The sequence below is a fragment of the Scylla paramamosain genome, chromosome 4 (genome assembly GCF_035594125.1).
Source record: "Scylla paramamosain isolate STU-SP2022 chromosome 4, ASM3559412v1, whole genome shotgun sequence".
Classification (NCBI taxonomy): Eukaryota; Metazoa; Arthropoda; class Malacostraca; order Decapoda; family Portunidae; genus Scylla; species Scylla paramamosain.
The window spans coordinates 36,989,279-37,007,026 of NC_087154.1; the positions used below are offsets into that span (position 1 = coordinate 36,989,279).

General features: G+C 44.9%; 1 protein-coding gene across 1 annotated transcript in view; it reads left to right on the forward strand.

Annotated features, from left to right (window-relative positions):
• The first annotated feature begins 1,476 nt into the window (after positions 1–1,476).
• The window catches only part of LOC135100056 (homeobox protein EMX1-like), a 36,187-nt gene continuing 19,915 nt past the window's right edge, over positions 1,477–17,748 (forward strand). Inside the window, exon 1 of the mRNA XM_064002939.1 lies at positions 1,477–2,773. Within this exon, the coding sequence (XP_063859009.1) occupies positions 2,227–2,773 (547 nt within the window). The 5' untranslated portion in view covers positions 1,477–2,226. The remainder of the gene's footprint in view (positions 2,774–17,748) is intronic.

The following is a 17,748-nucleotide window of genomic DNA, read 5'->3' on the forward strand; positions in this document are numbered from 1 at the left end:
TCATCTATTTCTTTCCTTCACTCACAAGTACGTCCGTTATTTAATTTCTTCTCCTATTCCCTGTTTTTCTTCTTTCCTTTCCTCCTTCTCCCTTTTCTCGCCCTAATTCCTTTCCTTCACTTACACGTACGTACACATAACCTATTTCAGTCTACCATCCTTTCCCTGCTCTCCTTCTCTTCTTTCCTTTCCTTCAGTAACACGATCGCCTTCAGCTAACTAATCTTGACCCCCTTACAGCCCCGAGGCGCCCAATACTTCGGCTGAGATCGTAACCGTTGTGGCGAGACCCTCTGCTGCGCCGTTCCTCAACACCCCCTCGACGCCCCGCCTCAGCTATCACTCAACGACAGGAATTTGTGGGCGGAGGACAGAGACGGACTGGAGGGGGAGGCACAAAAGAGGACAGGAAGGGAAGTATGTAGTTGAAAAGAAAACAAATAGCACAAGGAACTGTAGATGTTTTTGAGGGATATGGGATTGGTTTTAGAGTAAATGGAAGAATGTTATTTAATGTGATATGTGTGACAGATAGGAATATGTGGATAGAGGGAGGGAAACTTACTGGATGAGGACTTCCACAAAGGCATAAAGGGAATGAAACAGGTGGAAGTAGAGAGAAAATACAAAACTACACGAAATGTTTAACACATAACAATAAAAAAGCTGGAAATCAATTAAAGTTTATCCAATAGAAGTAAATGTACGACAGATAGGAGTATGTGAAAAGCTGGAACACACACACACACACACACACACACACACAGTTTTTATCAAAAAGTAAAGGAAACATGATCACTATTAAGGATAGCCGGAGTTTCTTCACATAATAAGATCGCCAAGTGAACAAAGGGCAGCGTCTGTAACACTTGGCATGACACGTGCAAGCAACGAAAGAGAATAATGCATGCAAGTTATGTATTATAGGAGTTTGCGGTGACTTCACGTCCTACTTATGTATGTATGTGTGTGTGTGTGTGTGTGTGTGTGTGTGTGTGTGTGTGTGTGTGTGTGTGTGTGTGTGTGTGTGTATTAATGGAAGCCTTGAGAGGACAGACGCCGTGTTCCTCAAGTGTTAAAGACAAGGGGGTGTAATTCTAGGTGAGATCGTTACCATAACAGCGTGACAAGTGAAGGATGAAGAGCCATTCTCCTTAAAGACAGTCACTGGTACAATATTTTCCTCTCTCTCTCTCTCTCTCTCTCTCTCTCTCTCTCTCTCTCTCTCTCTCTCTCTCTCTCTCTCTCTCTCACACACACACACACACCTCTCGCTTCACCTACAACTACCAAACAGGTCTCTTTAATTAAATGAAAATCAGGTAACACAATATTGCTTTGTCCTACAGGGTGCTCCTAGCGGGTGTGTGATCATGCCACAAGTCAGCCACTCAGCCAGCCTGCATGCCTCCCCTCACGCTCCCTCCTCCCGCCTCACTCCCATTCATCTTTCTCTCCCTCTTATCGTCAATAGTTTTCTCGCCTTCGCAGTTCTATCAGTCAGGCGCTTAATTCAGTGTTTACTGTAAGTTTCAAACACGTGATCTGTTACAGGGTGGAAGCAAAGTTCAGTGGTACTGTGTTTGTGTTGTGGTGCGAGGCGCAGCGTGGCGCGGATGATTGCTGGTGGGTCATTGTGAGCGAACTGAGGTCCGCTGAGGTGGGAAGGCGGTGCCGCCGTCCTCGCCACCTCGGCAGACGCAAGGAGAGACACCAGGCTTCCCACTCTCCGTTTATTGGTTAGTTTCACATGTCGAAAAATCGTTTCTCTTCTCACCAGAGACTCAACCCTCATGTGCTGCCCCTCAGCGGCACCAGAGGCGGCATCAGATGAGCGCAAGGCATACGCGACTACGAGCGGGCGTTCCATCTGCACTGGTGGACTGTGAGAGTGTGTGTGTGGGTGGGGGGAGCCGCCGTGCGCCAGCCGTCACCACACTCCGCCCCAGTCACACCAGCACTGCGACCATTGGTGGGATGATGATTATGTGGGCGGGCCCAGGGCGGTGGGCGGGGCGAGCGGCAGGCAGACACATGGCAGGGTGACGGCATGTGGTGGAAGCCGAAGAATACTGGAGTGGTTACCCCGGGCCCGGCGCTGCTCGGCTAGCGTTACGTGGTGTACTGTGCTGCGAGGTGGCGCGCGCCCGTCTGCACGTGTGGTGTTTTGAGGCACGCTGCCCTTCCTGCCGTCCTCTTCCCTTGTTTCACATGGACGCCGGCTGAATGATGCCCTGCGATCCCCTGATGAAGCCCAAGCTCGGCTTTTCCATTGAGTCGCTGGTGGGCGGCAAGGTGAACTCGGAGGGCCGTGGATCGCCGCCGCTCGCCGACACCTGCAGCGAGCGGGGACTGTCTCCTCCCGGCTCCATGCCTCCGTCACCCCGCTCCCCTGGCCCTCCGGCCTTCAGCGACCTGCGGGCACCTCTGGCCATGCGTGCCCTGCTGGATGAGTACAAGCCGCTGCCCATCCAGCGGCCGCAGCCAATCAATGGTGCGACACACAGACCTTCTCAGGAAGTGAGCCTGCCGCCCTCGCTGCTGGCGGCGGCAAAACTCCCTACGGGATTTCCACCAGCCCTTCTTCCCCACCACCTCAATCTGGCCGCCCTGCCACAGTTCCAAGGACTTCCTAGCACATTTCCACCACAGCTCAACCCCCTCATGATGGGTGGGAGCGCTCCCGGCCTGGCCGCACACCTCCCTCGGGAATACCCTCTGTACCCCTGGCTGCTGTCACGGCACGCAAGAGTCTTCCCCCACGGCCTCCCTAGTGAGTACTCAGCCTGACACCTCTCTTACTCCTGTCACGTAACCCTCAGTCCTCCACAAAATACGAGTTAGTAAAAAAAATACACCACATCTACTAAATGAAATTCCAGCAGAAGTAAACAAAACTGTTCTTCATCAAGTCTCAACAACTTATCTTCCCGCGTGTGTACACATTTATTAGTTAGCCATGTAGCCCTATCAGCAGCATGTCTACCTCAGCAACCCTCGCCCCGCGGTACAGACAGCTGGGCGTGAGGACACCACCGCCCGCGTCCCTGTCCTTCTCCCACCGTCCTTCCCGCACCCGTCCCCTCCTGGCCAGTCTCTGCGGCCCGACCACTGAATACCATCCCTTCCCCAGCCACTCTGCCGGCCTTGTGTCAACACTTATTATCGTCCTCCTCACCCAGACACTGCCTGCCTCCTTCCCGCCCTTTTTCTGGTGGTTAAGGGAGGATGTTTTGATCCCAGACGAATGACGAGTGACCGGGAAGAGGGGAGAGGGGAGTGCGGTGTCTAGCATTAACTACAAGAGAGAGGGAAGAGAGTAGGAAAGTATAGAAATATTAAAGCCTTATAGTGTCAGTACGCCACGTGCAGTTAAATATTAGGAGCAGTCCATAATACCAACTTCGCATGAGAGAATCGATAAATATGAAGCGATAATAGAGTACGTGGATCGGAAAGACAGGTGTGGGAGGAAAATTAGCTGGCACAGGTGTCTGGTCTTATTACATTCATATGCAACCCATTTTTCTTCTGAAGCCTTTGTCGTATTGTCACGCATACTAACATCATTTTTTGCCGGTTATATAGACACGGGAGGACCGAGGCAATAAAGCTGGGAAATAAAACAGAGGAAAATACCCCTCCCAAAAATAAACGAAAATAGATAAAAATAACTCCAATTGTAAATAAAGACTAAGGTGATCAACTCAGTGCAAGAAACAACTTAAGTCACTCGCTTTTTATACACAACGGTCAATAGAAAATGTAAATAAACAAGAGAGAGAGAGAGAGAGAGAGAGAGAGAGAGAGAGAGAGAGAGAGAGAGAGAGAGAGAGAGAGAGAGAGAGAGATCCTAATGGAACATACACACGTTTCCCAGAACAAAAGCGACCCAGAAAGAGTAGCAGAAGCCTTTTTACTAAAGCTTTGATGTGTGACGGTGGCGAGGGGCGGAGGAGGAAGGAAAATGCAGGGAGGGGTAGAGGGTGAGGGAGTGACGGAGGAAACTGGAGGAAGGCATGGAAGGAGGAGGAAAAGAGAGAGAAAAAAAAAGAGGCAAAGCTTCATCATCGAGATATTCTTCAACGTCAAAAAAGGAAGAAAAATGGTTCAAGTTTTACTGCTCTGAATGACTGAATCAAGATGTAATAGCGCCATTATTATCCATCAAAAATATTACGTATGCTGATGTTCCCTGCGTGGATTTGCAAGTAAAGTATCCAGCACAGTAATGAGGCGCAGCTCAGACCCGGGAGTGGTGCATGTAGGATGACCTGTTTGTTGAGCGTCACAGCGGCACACATGCACGCCAGCCCTCCGCCTTCCCTCACGCTAGACACACGTCAGTCACCAGTCACCCAGTCAGTCTGTCAGTCAGTCACATGGGGGGTATATACAGGTGTCTGCCAGCCGCAAATATTCGCATCCACACACACACACACACACACACACACACACACACATACGAGGGATTGTAATGTCCGTTGCCTAAAAAGAACAGATGAATAAAACTAAAATAACACTGAGAAAATAGTGCCACCATCATAAAGCTGGAAATCATTAGAAAAATATAACAAAATTCATTCTATCGTTACTAATTTCTATAAATCTCATACTTTCTACACATTATCATTAGTTTACAGCCGAGTCACTCATCTTACTTCACCCCAGTAGTGTGTTTACTTCACATCTGCCACATAATTCATTTGACAGTGTTCAAATATTATAATCATCTGATCTTTTACAAAACATCCCTGCACGCAAGAAATAAATCATGTAATTCAGATTCAACCCAATAAACTCTTCCACAAACACATGTGGATAACGTTATCGTCTGGATCTACCCTAAAGTACACGATGATAACGACATTTAAATCCAGACGGAAGACAAACATAGTATTAGTAAAATCACTGAAGTAGTGTCACCCTACCCTAGTTTACCAACCCCCAGCCCTACCGAAATTAACCCCGTGACCTAAACACATCTAATCACAAAGAAGCGCAACACGATATTTGAATCCAGACGGAGCACAAACAACAGTATTACAACTGCCACTCAAGTACTGTCACCCTAACATAATTCACCAACCCTCCTGCCCTACCGAAATGACTCCCACGCGGCACAGACATCTAATCACAGACAAGCACAACACTGGGGTAGGAGGAGAGGAACACGGGGATAGGAGGAGAGGAGCGGCGGAACGCGTGACGAACCAGAACACATGATGAGCAAAACAACAATCACAGCTTACTGAGGCACACTGACAGCTCACGAACTATACAAGACCGTCTTCTTCTTCTTATACGCAGGGAAATGCACAACACCTGATCTGCACACTAACTGAAGGTACATGAGTAATTATCCCCGCCATTTTGTTGCCTCGTACTTAGTGGTGGGTCAGCATACCCCCTTGACTAAGTGCTAAGGGGGTAAGGAGGTCGTGAGCTGGGATGAGGGGAAGACGGACAGGGAAGGAGGGAAGGAGCCACGTACGGTAAAGGGACTGAGGTAAGAACGAGGGGGAATGAACGATAAGGAGATAAAGAGTGGCAAAAAAGGGAAAGGAGGTTAGATCAATAAAGAAGTAGAGATAAGAAAGAGGGAAAACGATGCCGGCTGTTGCTGGAGCTTAACGTAGAGATTAAAAGGAACCATGTACGGTAAAGAGATTGAGGTGAGAACGAGGGGAAACGTATGATAGAGATAAAGAGTGGCAAAAAAGGGAAACGAGGTTAGGTCATTAAAGAAGTAAAGATAACAAAGAAGGGAAACTGGACCAGGTGTTCTTGAAATTTAGCATAGAGATTAAGGCTATTTTCTTTACCTTTTTTTTTTTTTTCTGAACAAGATATAATATTTCTCAGAGGTTGATTACTGACATGATGAAGGAGGGACGGCCAGTGCGCAGTGTAAAGAGCCTTTGCATGTTCCCCAGCACGTTGTGACCCGAGCCGTCACTTTATGCTCACTAAGGACTAGCTAAACATGACCTGCGTGTCGCCAATAAGCAGTAGATTCTCCGTTGTGTTCCTGATTCCTCGGTAATACGGCTGAGGAAGCATAAGACTCATCACCACTACTAAATATACATATTCCACGCACAGACCTGGGCAACTGGGGAACAATATTGATTTTTTTCTCTCTATTGAGTCACACATGCTTCCTTCCTATGTGTTTTCCAGCCTTGGCGAGTTTAGTATTAATTTATTATATGCGAAGTTAACGCCGAGTCTATATGGAGCTTTTAACATTAGACTCATCACCACCACTAGATAGAAATATTCCACGCACAGACCTGGGCAACTGGGGAACAATATTGATTTTTTTCTCTCTATTGAGTCACACATGCTTCCTTCCTATGTGTTTTCCAGCCTTGGCGAGTTTAGTATTAATTTATTATATGTGAAGTTAATGCCGAGTCTATAAGGAGCTTTAAACATTAGATAAATTTATAGATAGGAAGGCTAGTTGGATATACTCGTAGGTAAGTGTTATACAGCAAATGCCAGGTGTAGGCCTGCTGGCTTCTCACAGTTTCCCTTATGTTCTTTTTTCGATGTTCATATTAAAATTAAAATACCACAAAGATACAGAATTCTATGGGAATACAATACGTATAAGAATAACGGAGGTAAAAAATTGAATTAATACCAATCTAAATGCAAGAGGCCACAAAAATATTATTCTGAGTCTCACTGACATTATCACCCCCGGTCACCTACTTGCTCCTCCACGACACCAACCCAACTACAGCCCCCAAGTAGCCCCCAGACCCCCAGCACAGACACCCTCACCCCCCCCACACTACCCTGTTGTAATTATTGTAGGTTTTCACAGGTAGTAATTTAAAGTAATAATAACCGGGTCAGCAGTGGGTTCTTAATTACTTCCTCTTTGATAGTTATCGCGCTCCCGCTCCCCTCAACCCCCCCCTCAGTCCCATTCCACCTACAGGACCCCCTCCGCCGTCGCCCCCCCCCCACAGACTCCCCTTCCTCCTCTCCCCTCATCCTTTCTTTCCCCTCTTCCATAAGACTGGTGTTTTGCTTTTCACCACCACGCTGATACATAAAGAGACTAATTCTACTTTCTAATTATTTAAAAAGTTAATAGCAATCGAATTTATGGTTTATTATTAAAAATTACTTAAAAGAATGTACATCACTTTTGTCAGGTGGTGCTTTTCTTGATTTTTTTTATTTGGAAGGAAGAAAAATTTGTCTTGATTATTGAAAATCCGTCGTTTTTACGTTAAGTTTGAGGAAAATTAGCAAATACTCTCATTCCTTTTGTATCCTTATGAAGTCATCACCATCAATTACTTAGAGTCTATGGAAAGTTTGTGTTACCTGTTCAAATAAGTCTGCAAGGTACAAATGAGTCTTAATGATGCTGTGATAAGGATCCAGCAATTAAAAGGGTAAAGAAAAAAAAAATAGGTACGGACAGAACACTAACTCAATTCCCTTTTCCTCTATTTTTTTTCTTTTTTTCTTTCTCTCGTCTTTTGTGCCAGATGTGCTGTCAAGTAGCCGTCACCGATCTACAAAACAGATCTCCTTATTTATTTGTGTGGCGACGATAAACACGCGCCGCCTGTCACCACTCTGCCAGTTGATCACTTCCGCGCATCTCCATTTCTATTTGCTGCATAAACATTCTCTAAACGCGTCAAACTTCGGGTCTGTAGGAGATTCTCGTCCACCTTTCCAAGACAAATAAACATTCCAAGTTGGCCTTCGTATCAACACGCCAGAGAGCTCAGTGTTGAAATGCAAATCCTATTGACGCTCACATAAAGTGTTTCCTGGACACGAGTCTCCACTGATTATTTGTTCAGCCAATGAGGGTCAGTAAGTAAGTAAGCCCACACCTGCCCACTACTTGACGCCACTTACTGCACATCTCCGCCCGCTTTGTGCCTTCCGTGACCCAATCCATAGTGTCAAGGGGTCACTTATTATGAAACCACGTAGAGGGTCGTCACAGAGACCTCAGTATTACGTGACAAAACCATGCACATGGCTTCCCCCTCCCTTCCTTTCTCCCTTCCTCTCTTCTTTCCTTCCCTCCCTTTCCTCCCATCCCAGAGGTGAGCCATGTGACACTAGGTGGGCAAAGCTGTAATATTTGATATTTTAAAATGGCTTTGTTGTAATATACGTTCCAACTGGTTTTAGTCTTAAAGTTTCAAGTTTACATTTACCGTCAGATGTCATAGTGTAAAAAAATATAAATCTTGCAGTAACAAGGTGAAAACATCATGTTTAGCACGCTATCGTCTTGCGAAACCCGTCCTGACTTGACTATAGAACAGCACGACACAGCAACATAATTATTGGTGTATGAATGCCAACGCATCATAAGCGTGACGCCGAGAGCGCCAACAACGCATTGTCAGGGGCTCGCAGGACCCTATTGTGTCTAGCGAGGGCGGCGGGGTGTTGGGTAATCAGGCGGAGGCCAAATTAGATATCATAGCTGAGGGAAGGTATTTAAATCCTGCCACCGGATGAGAATGAAGCTGATGAGAGAGGGCGAGCAATGTCCGTCACAGCGTCACGTCTCAGACTTCTCGGAATGGCCTCCCCTCGGCTTCTTGTCTCTGATTTAATCATACAAATCAGCGCTGTCCTGTCGAGGGTCTCGCCGCCACACAAGACAGACACACGTGATTAACTTTTCGCCACAAGTTTACTGTCGCCTTAATATGGAATTATGCCGGAGCTCAACAATTACCAGCCGATTGTTTCAAAGTGAAACCCCGTAATTTGCATAAAAAACCTGGATGATCGGGCCTTGGAAATGACTATGTCCAATAAGCTCTAATCGCACCACAGCACGCCAAGATATCGATCGTGCCTGGCGCCGCGCCGCTGTGGTCAGGGCGGCGCCGAATGCAGTGTGTGTGTGTGTGTGTGTGTGTGTGTGTGTGTGTGTGTGTGTGTGTGTGTGTATGGCTCCGTCATCCGCCGCCCATTGCACGTGCTCGGGAAGCACTCCGGCAGCTGATTACCAGTGTTGACGCAGACGTTCAAACCCACACGACCGCCAGCGCTTCTAATGGCAAGAAGCAAGTGGCGGTAGGGATCAGCTCGGGGACAAAATTTAATATTGCTGCCCACCCTCATTGTATGGGTGCGTCATGAGGGAGCCATCCACACACAGGTGCTGAGAGGGAGGCGACCCTCTTGTATGGTGATGAAGAGAGCACCTGTGACCTCGATTACCGAGAACGGCTCGAGAGACGGAGCACCATTCCATATCTTCGTTTCTCCTCCTGTTCCCAGCGCACGCCACGAAGAGACGCAGGATTCAAAAGCGCCAAGATCTGAAAACATCCATTCCATCACAGTCTGGTGGCGACATTGCAGCCTCAGCGTCGCCATAACACAGTATGTCTCTTATTAGCTAAAAACATTCTCCGAGGAATTCTTTCAGTTCATTAACACAGAAAAATGTGTGCGTTTAAAAAAATAAATAAATAAATGTAGCGAAAATAACACAAGTGGCAATTCCTCTAAGATGAGAGAAAACACATATAAAACAGAGCGAAGGCAATGTAAATGTAAAACTGTAAAGTTTATCTCATTCGGCTTATGATATATTTCAATCTACCAACAGAGAGCACATTAGTCCACCAAAATGCCGGTATTTTTCACATTTTACTTTTCTTATAAAGAAGAAAACACACGCCAACTGCAAAGAGCAACGTGAAAGTGAAGGCATTCCAGTGACAAGCCGTGAAGCTGCAGGGAGATGTGCCTTGTTGTCTGCATTCCTGCATTCCTCCCTCACTCAGACGCTGCTGCATCCCCAACACTTCACCACTATCTTCCCTCCTATATCGTCTATCCATGGCCTCTCGTTACCTACTTTTATCCAGACCATCCACTATCAGGAAGGGGAGGGGAAAGTAGAGATGAGAGCTCAAGATAAGAGAGTAAGGAGGAGAAGAGATACGGAAACTTAGTAGAAAATGATGATAAAATATATGAAAATGAAAAATAATGGAAATCACGGTGGATGTATAAAGAGAATACAAATACAAAACAAGAGAGAAAAAAAAGAAGAGACAGAAGAAAAGAAGCAAAAGAAAGAAAGAAAGATACCCAAGAGTCAGATCATGAAAAATGTATTCCTTGTACTTTCCTTACATCACACACACACACACACACACACACACACACACACAGGCTCACGTCACACCCATGCCTCTACCTTGACTTTTCCCGTTTTTCCCCTCAATAATGATGATAATGATAATAATCCCCCATCACACACAAGGAGACAGACAGCACTAGATGATCACCGCTGCGTGTTATCATGGTCGCATTTTCTAGTCAACACCTGATATATTTGAGACAAGGAGTCAAGGTGCGGGTGGATAGATGTGGGAACCTCCAAAAAGTATATTTTATGGTAACACTTATTTAATTAAGGACATGGCAAGCTGAGTACACTTTTTTTGCATACTGTGTTTATCTCTCGTAGCAGGGAAAATTGCTGGGGTGAAGGTAATTCGAGTAACTGCGTAGAGGAAGGTGTGGTGCTGGAGCGAGTGGCGATGGGGCCGATGAGTGAAGAGGCAGTGGAAGTGGGGGAAAAAAAGGCTAGGTCGTGAGGGAAAGATAAAAAAAAGAAAAAAAAACAGTAGAAAGGAACGAGAAGGTGAAGAAAACTGGAAGATGTTCGTCGGAGGAAAGAAGGCGTGATAGACCAAACAAAAGGAAATAAAAAAAGACAATAGGAAGAGACGACGGGATGAAGCAAGACTGAAAAGTGCTCTTGCCGGGAAGGACGAAGACATGATCGAGAGAAAAGAACTAAAAAAAAAAAAAAAAAAAAACGAACTGGGGGAAGAAAAAACGCAAAGACTACAAGAAACACCAATAGTTAAGATAGGGAGCCGAAGGTCAGAGAAGGGAAAGAGTGATGAGCAAGGGGCAGGCGGGGAGGAAGACTAGGGTGAGCAGTGTGAATAGGGAGAGGAACAGAGATGAAGGGCAATGTAGGGGTGCGGGTGACGGGGCAGGCGGGTTGTAGGGATGAAGAGGAGGCCTTGTTGGTGCCGTTTACCACTTTATCACCTTTAAATACGGCTGGTGATTACGGCCGTCCACCGCTGTGTTATTTACGACCCACTAAAGGCATGGCGAGGCCTCCCCCTCCCCCCATGCCAACGGGAACAAGCCTCCAGTGAAGCCACGCAGACGACGAAGGCTCGGACGGTGGTGGCAGCACAGGGGGGGAGGGTTGTAGTGGTAGTGGTAGTGGTAGTGGTGGTGGTGGTGGTGGTGGTGGTGTTAGTCTCACAATCTATCCAGAGGAGACTCAGAATAAGGCGATGAGTCTCACAGTAACTCGTAACATTTGGTATCTCTTCCTACCTGGAGTTCAACAAGGTTACTCTCCTTTTTCTTTTTCTTTTTTCTTTTTTTCTTCGCATATTTCCTCATTATGTATTTCTTCTGAGCCCAATCGCGTCATTTAACGTAATGTTTTACTTAATTTATTTTGCTTTAATTAGTTTGATGTAAGTTTTCCATAATATTTGGTGTATCGCCCTATCCAGTCTTGTAATTACTCTCCTTTACCCTCCTTTACTCTTCTTTCCCCCGTATTTTTATCTTTTTTCTTATTTCATCGCGTAGTTTCCGATTACATATTCCTCTTGACTCTAGCATCATCATTTTCTATAATATTTTCCTTGATTTTTTTCTTATTTCCAGTTCATACACCGCTGTCACTTTCCTCTAGAGTTTTTAATATTGCAAAAAGTTCAATTTCAAGCTTGACTTATTTTCCTAACTTGGATTTTCGTTAATTTCAAGACTAATTTTCTTTCACTAATTCTCAATTTTTATACCATTGCTCCTTTACCACATCACTCTGTTCAACGATAGTAATTCTTATCACTAAACTCATAAATTTACTCACATTTACATTAATTCTTACTCAGCCCATAATTCTGCTGTAGTCCATATCTCTGATCATTCAACCTATAACTCAACTCTTATATGGTCATAAGGCAGTTCATAGGAGCATAAACTTCCCATACTGAGTTTATATAGCGCCGTAAGTACAAGTCACAGCGATATTAACATGCTGCACAGTCTTACTCCACTACCTCAAAATCCTCATATGAATTCTAGCAGCCAGCCACACCCTTCAGTACCCCACACGTCGTTTTCCAAGTGGCCTTCCTTTCATTAGGTTTACTCTGCCATTATTGGTACTGCTCGTGTTTGAACTCAGCTCACCAGGCAGTATTTTCTTACAACCCCTCTCCTCCTCCGATCCTTTAGTGTTATGGCAGCTGCTTCCTCGCCTCATCTGCAGCGCCATAAAAACGCTAGTTATCTGCACGTTGGCGCCTCCTATACTTTCTAATTTAAAATTTAATGGTATTTGTTTATTTTCCTGTCCTCGTCCGGCTCCTGAGGACTGAGGGGGCACCTGCCACGTCCACTTCACACTCTCCTTCACGCCAAAGTAATTCTTATCTACAGGAAAACTGAAATAACCTCAATCTGTAAACAAATACCTGATTGTCGAGACTCAGCTCCATCTGACCAACGCCTGAGAGCTTCCCGCCGCCTCAAGACGTCTCTTTCTCCCCTTCTGACTTGAATAGACAGATAGGCGTTATTCTGCACCCTTGTAACTCTGCACCGACGCTACTCGCTACTCTCTGACTTGACTACGAGAATGAAGTGACTTTATTTTCTCTGCTTTGATGAAGAGCCGCCGCCGTATTCCTCCCTCGTTTATTTCCCGCCTCACCTGCAGGTTCTTTTTTATTTTATTTTTTCAATTGTTTGCTTTTTCTCTTCTCTTAGATTTATGGTGTTGGTTTTACTGTTCGTGACGCTTCCTCACTTAATTTAACTTAATCTGGCTCTTAATCTCTCCCTTCTTTTAAAATTATTTTCTTTTTGTTCTCATAATTCTTCATGTTTGTGACTTATTGTACGGTAAAATTGCTGTTATTTTACTTTGAAAGACTCACAAGTCAAAATTATCGTGCTTTTATTACATCATTAACATTGTATTCAAGTAATTTAACTCCTGACTCCGAATTTAATTTCATTCATAATTTCACTCGCTTACATCTATTTTCTTTTACAGTCTCATTCGCGTGACTCAATTTCAACTACTCTGCACATACACAACGTACCTCTTCCAGAAGCACACTTTACCACGCGCTTCTGTAACACACACACACACACACACACACACACACACACACATACATAGATGATCTCCTTCAACACAGCTGTGGTATAAGGAAAATTTTCCGCAACACTAATAACACCGGCGCTCTACCCCATTCACCACAAAGAAATACGAAGAAATATCTCTCACAGCAAAACTATGACGCATTTTTTACCACGAGAAAACTTAAATGAAAAGTAGGAATTTTCTGAAGCACAAAATCTACAAGATATCTTTACCACATAATGCCCACCACAGCAACCTCTCTCTACCACAGCACAGCAGGATCATGGCACATGGAACCCACCGCGTGTTATCTCACCACAAAAGCCACCACGACCAACCAGTATTTGCCACAATAACCACACTGCATCTCTACACCACGCCAACCATTCATTTCCGTAACATAGACCACAGTATCAACACCGCATCTCTAAGTTTTCCATGCCTGTAACAAAATCAACAGTAACCACACTGCATTTTTGTAACACACCACCCATATATTTCTATAGCACACACATTTCAAGCACAATTACTAGGATACATGCATCTCTACCCTATCCACCATGCTCCACGCACCACCTCCCCCAGCACTGCCACACCTGCGCCACCACAGTGACCTCAACATATGTCTGTCTTGCCTCTTTCTCTCTCTGGCCACGTCACCAACACCTGTCCAAAAATGTCTCTTTGCCGGAATTATATAATTTATCCCGGTACGTTTTATTTTCCTTGTTCTGTTGCTTTTTTGCTGTTGTAGGTTTTCGTTGTGCCGTTATCAGTAATGTTTTATGAGATGGCAGGTAATTTCACATCCGGCGTTTGCAATACGTACGAATAACATACACGCATACAACTGCGTATATATATATTTACATAATGAAAAATGCATATGAATCGTTATAAGATGTAGGCGTAGTTACAGACAAGCGAACTACATACATACATACGCACATAAAAACAAACATAAATACATACATACATACATACATACATACATACATACATACATACATACATAATACAGAACTAATCAGATATGTCAGTACTATCATTTATAAACTTTATTCATCCTTACAAACAACCCGTCTCTCTCTCTCTCTCTCTCTCTCTCTCTCTCTCTCTCTCTCTCTCTCTCTCTCTCTCTCTCTCTCTCTCTCTCTCTCTCTCTCTCGGCCGCAGGAACCTTCACGGCCACGAACTCACTTACGGTCGCTCACTATTGTATGTAAATAACTCCTCGAGGAAGTTAATGCCAGGAACCCTAATGGCGATGAAGCGCCCACCACTAACTCGGCGATAAACAACTGCAGCGAGAGAGAGAGAGAGAGAGAGAGAGAGAGAGAGAGAGAGAGAGAGAGAGAGAGAGAGAGAGAGAGAGAGAGAGAGAGAGAGAGAGAGAGAGAGAGAGAGAGAGAGAGAGAGAGAGAGAGAGAGAGAGAGAGAGAGAAAGAGAGAGAGAGAGAGAGAGAGAGAGAGAGAGAGATGACCACTAGTATTACACGTTAGTCATCAGTTTGACAGGCAGAAGAAAGTGCTCAAGAATACAATTGGGAGAAATATGAACAAAGAAAAAGTAAAGATGAAACAGAACGATTAGAAAGAAACCCAATGAAAAAAGTCACAAAGATATAAAAAAAAGAAAAACACATGACAACGAACAGAAAGAGAAATAACAGAATACTGAGGTACAAAGAACATGAGTAAATTGTTCATAAGGCGATGGCGGCAACTGAAGTGAGAACGGCGTTGTTGGAGATGAGGGAAGGAAGAGAAGTGGGACTGGTGATGTAGGTGGTGGCTACTCTTCGATAACTTTCCGTGGAGAGGAGAAGAGGATGTAAGAGGAGGCGATCTGCACACTGTAGCTACTTCCTGCCGGCCTGTCACGCCTGGTCACTGTTCGCAGGGGAGTTATGGGCCATTGTTGGGTGCGAAAGGAAGAAAGAGGTGGAAGGGGAGAGAGGCAGGCAAGCAGGCAGGCAGGCGGGGAGGCAGGTGCAGGCGATAACGAGCACTGCAAGCAGCAGATCAAGAAAAAACAAAGCGGTATGTAAAGAAATATAAAAAAAAAAAACGATGAATACGTGTGTGATGAGAAACAAGAGAAAAAGCAGAAATGACCAAGTGTATACAAATAGAATCAAACAAAGTGAGGGCGAGTTACAAAGTCAAAAGATGTCGTGTTTGGAGCTTTGCACAATACTGGGTGAAAAGTAATAACAAAAAACCTGGATCCGTGTTTGATTGGCGGAGAACAGGGAGCTAGAAATGACCATGTATAGCGAAATGGAATATAACAAGACTGCACTCAAGTCAACGAAAGTATTACTCGGAAACTTACACAATGCAGTAAAGCAGAGAAAAGCGAATACGGATAAAATAATTGGATGGGAAAGAGGACAAAGGCTGTGGGGGATTCAAATGATTATAAGTGAGGACAAAGCAGCCTTAAAAAAAAAAAAAAAAAAAAAAAAACACAAGGAAAATGAGGTAAAAGCGGGAGAGGAGGAAGATTATTACAAGGTCGAAGAGGAAAAACAAGAACAGCTGATATGAAAATGAGAAAAATTGTTTCCTAACGATGTGTATGATCAAGGAGACGATAAAGTTGGCCAGGTAGATAATCACGGTTAATTAAACAATATAGGTAGAGGGTAAGGATATCCGGTATCACACGCGTTGCCTTCGTGTTCACATCCGTCTCTTCAGGCGTTTAACCACGTGGCGGGTTACTGATACACCCCCAAAGGACACGGGGCTAATATATCGAGAAAGCCAACACTGACGCGTCCTCCGGTGTTACGTAAGCCACTGAGTAAATGCGCTTGTCGAACACCTCACGACGGGTACATGGAGAGCTGCTACCTTGCCCGGGTGTCAGACGCACCTGTGGGCTAACAAATAAAGGGCGGAGCGCTCACCACCCCAGTAAATTAAACGGTACAGATTCAAATAAACTAAACCTTTACGGAAACACATGTGTGCGCTCTGTTAGCAAGGTGAGGTGGTTAACGACAAGTGCAGCAGGTGAGGTGGACAGCGGCGAGGCAGGTGAGGCAGGTGAGGGTGGCCGAGGAGGAGGAAGCGGTAAGGTAAGGGGAGGAGGATCAGGGGAGTAAGTCAGGGGGCGTCCGGGGTGACAGCGTATTATTACCCTAACGACGGTGTAGTGTAACGCGGCGGGGCTTGCAGGGCCGCCGGTGACGTGTTTATGCGGGAAATAAAGCATTAGCAAAGATTAGGTTTCTTGTAATTATTTTTCTTTATTGCACAGCCGCCAGCCACGGCAGGAAGGACAGACTATCCCAGAATTACGGCGCTGCGTTATCCCGCTCCCAGGCATTACCTGCTCGCCTAATTTATAGCGCAAAAGTGTACATAGATTATACGGCTTCATCACACCGCCTCCAGCACTCTCACCAATTATCCCTGCACACTGTTTGCCTCGAGCGAGTTAACTGGCAGTAAGTGAATTCCCGGCATGGCGAAACCACCGAGGCAAAATGGTAATCTCCGGTAAACATTCACACAAACAAACAATACCGGGAAACTAAACTGCTCTAGACTACTTGACGTTCAATCTGTATATACGTACACACACCTACTATACCCCTTTTGCTTTGCCTCGCAGACTGTCGACTTAACAAGCACTTCACGTTTACCGAAATGTTCCAAGACCCCCATATGAAGTCCATTCATCCCCCTAAAAAATAAAAGAAATAAAATAAATAAATAAATAAATGAGTTAATAAATAAATAAATAAATCACCACATTCGTTTCCATTTCTAGTCTATCCAGGCAGAACCTTGTGTCACACCGATGGCACACTGGATTTAGGACACAGACTCATTTATCTCCCCCTGCTAACTTCCTAATGCATCATCACCCTGTCTGTTGCTGCCGGTCATCGGTCCTCCAGAAAACTCTCAAATCACTTAAAATTCTCAAATTCTGCCTTTGTAATTTTTGTAATGCCTTTGTAATGTAAGAAGAAATTTATGGTGCTGAGATCAACTTGACACAACTGCCAAACACCGCCTTCATTATAACGATGTCTTGTTCAATAAAGACATGTTACTTATGGACGGCAACCACTTTAGAATTTACACATTTGTTGCCATACAAGAGATACGTAGATCTCGATTATACTAGACCAAAATGGCGTTACCAGATCCGCCTAACTGCAAGAAAGACCAGCTTTATCCTGTTGCTGTAAAAGAATCCAATATTAAAAACATTTCACGAGCAACACTGACGTGCACACCAAACACAAACCGGACATGCGTAATAGTTTACTCATTGGTGGAAACGATGTGGAACAACATGAACCTGAAGACAAAGAGACAAGTCATCGGAAAATAATCCAACGAAAAACACTTCATGAAAAAATATTGATTCACACAAAACACGAACCAAACATACAATAGCTTAGTCACAAGTGGAAGCAATAAAGAACATGAACCTGAAGATAGAGACATGTCAAGAACGTAGGCAATGGGGGTCCATTCACCCAGTCCTCACGGTA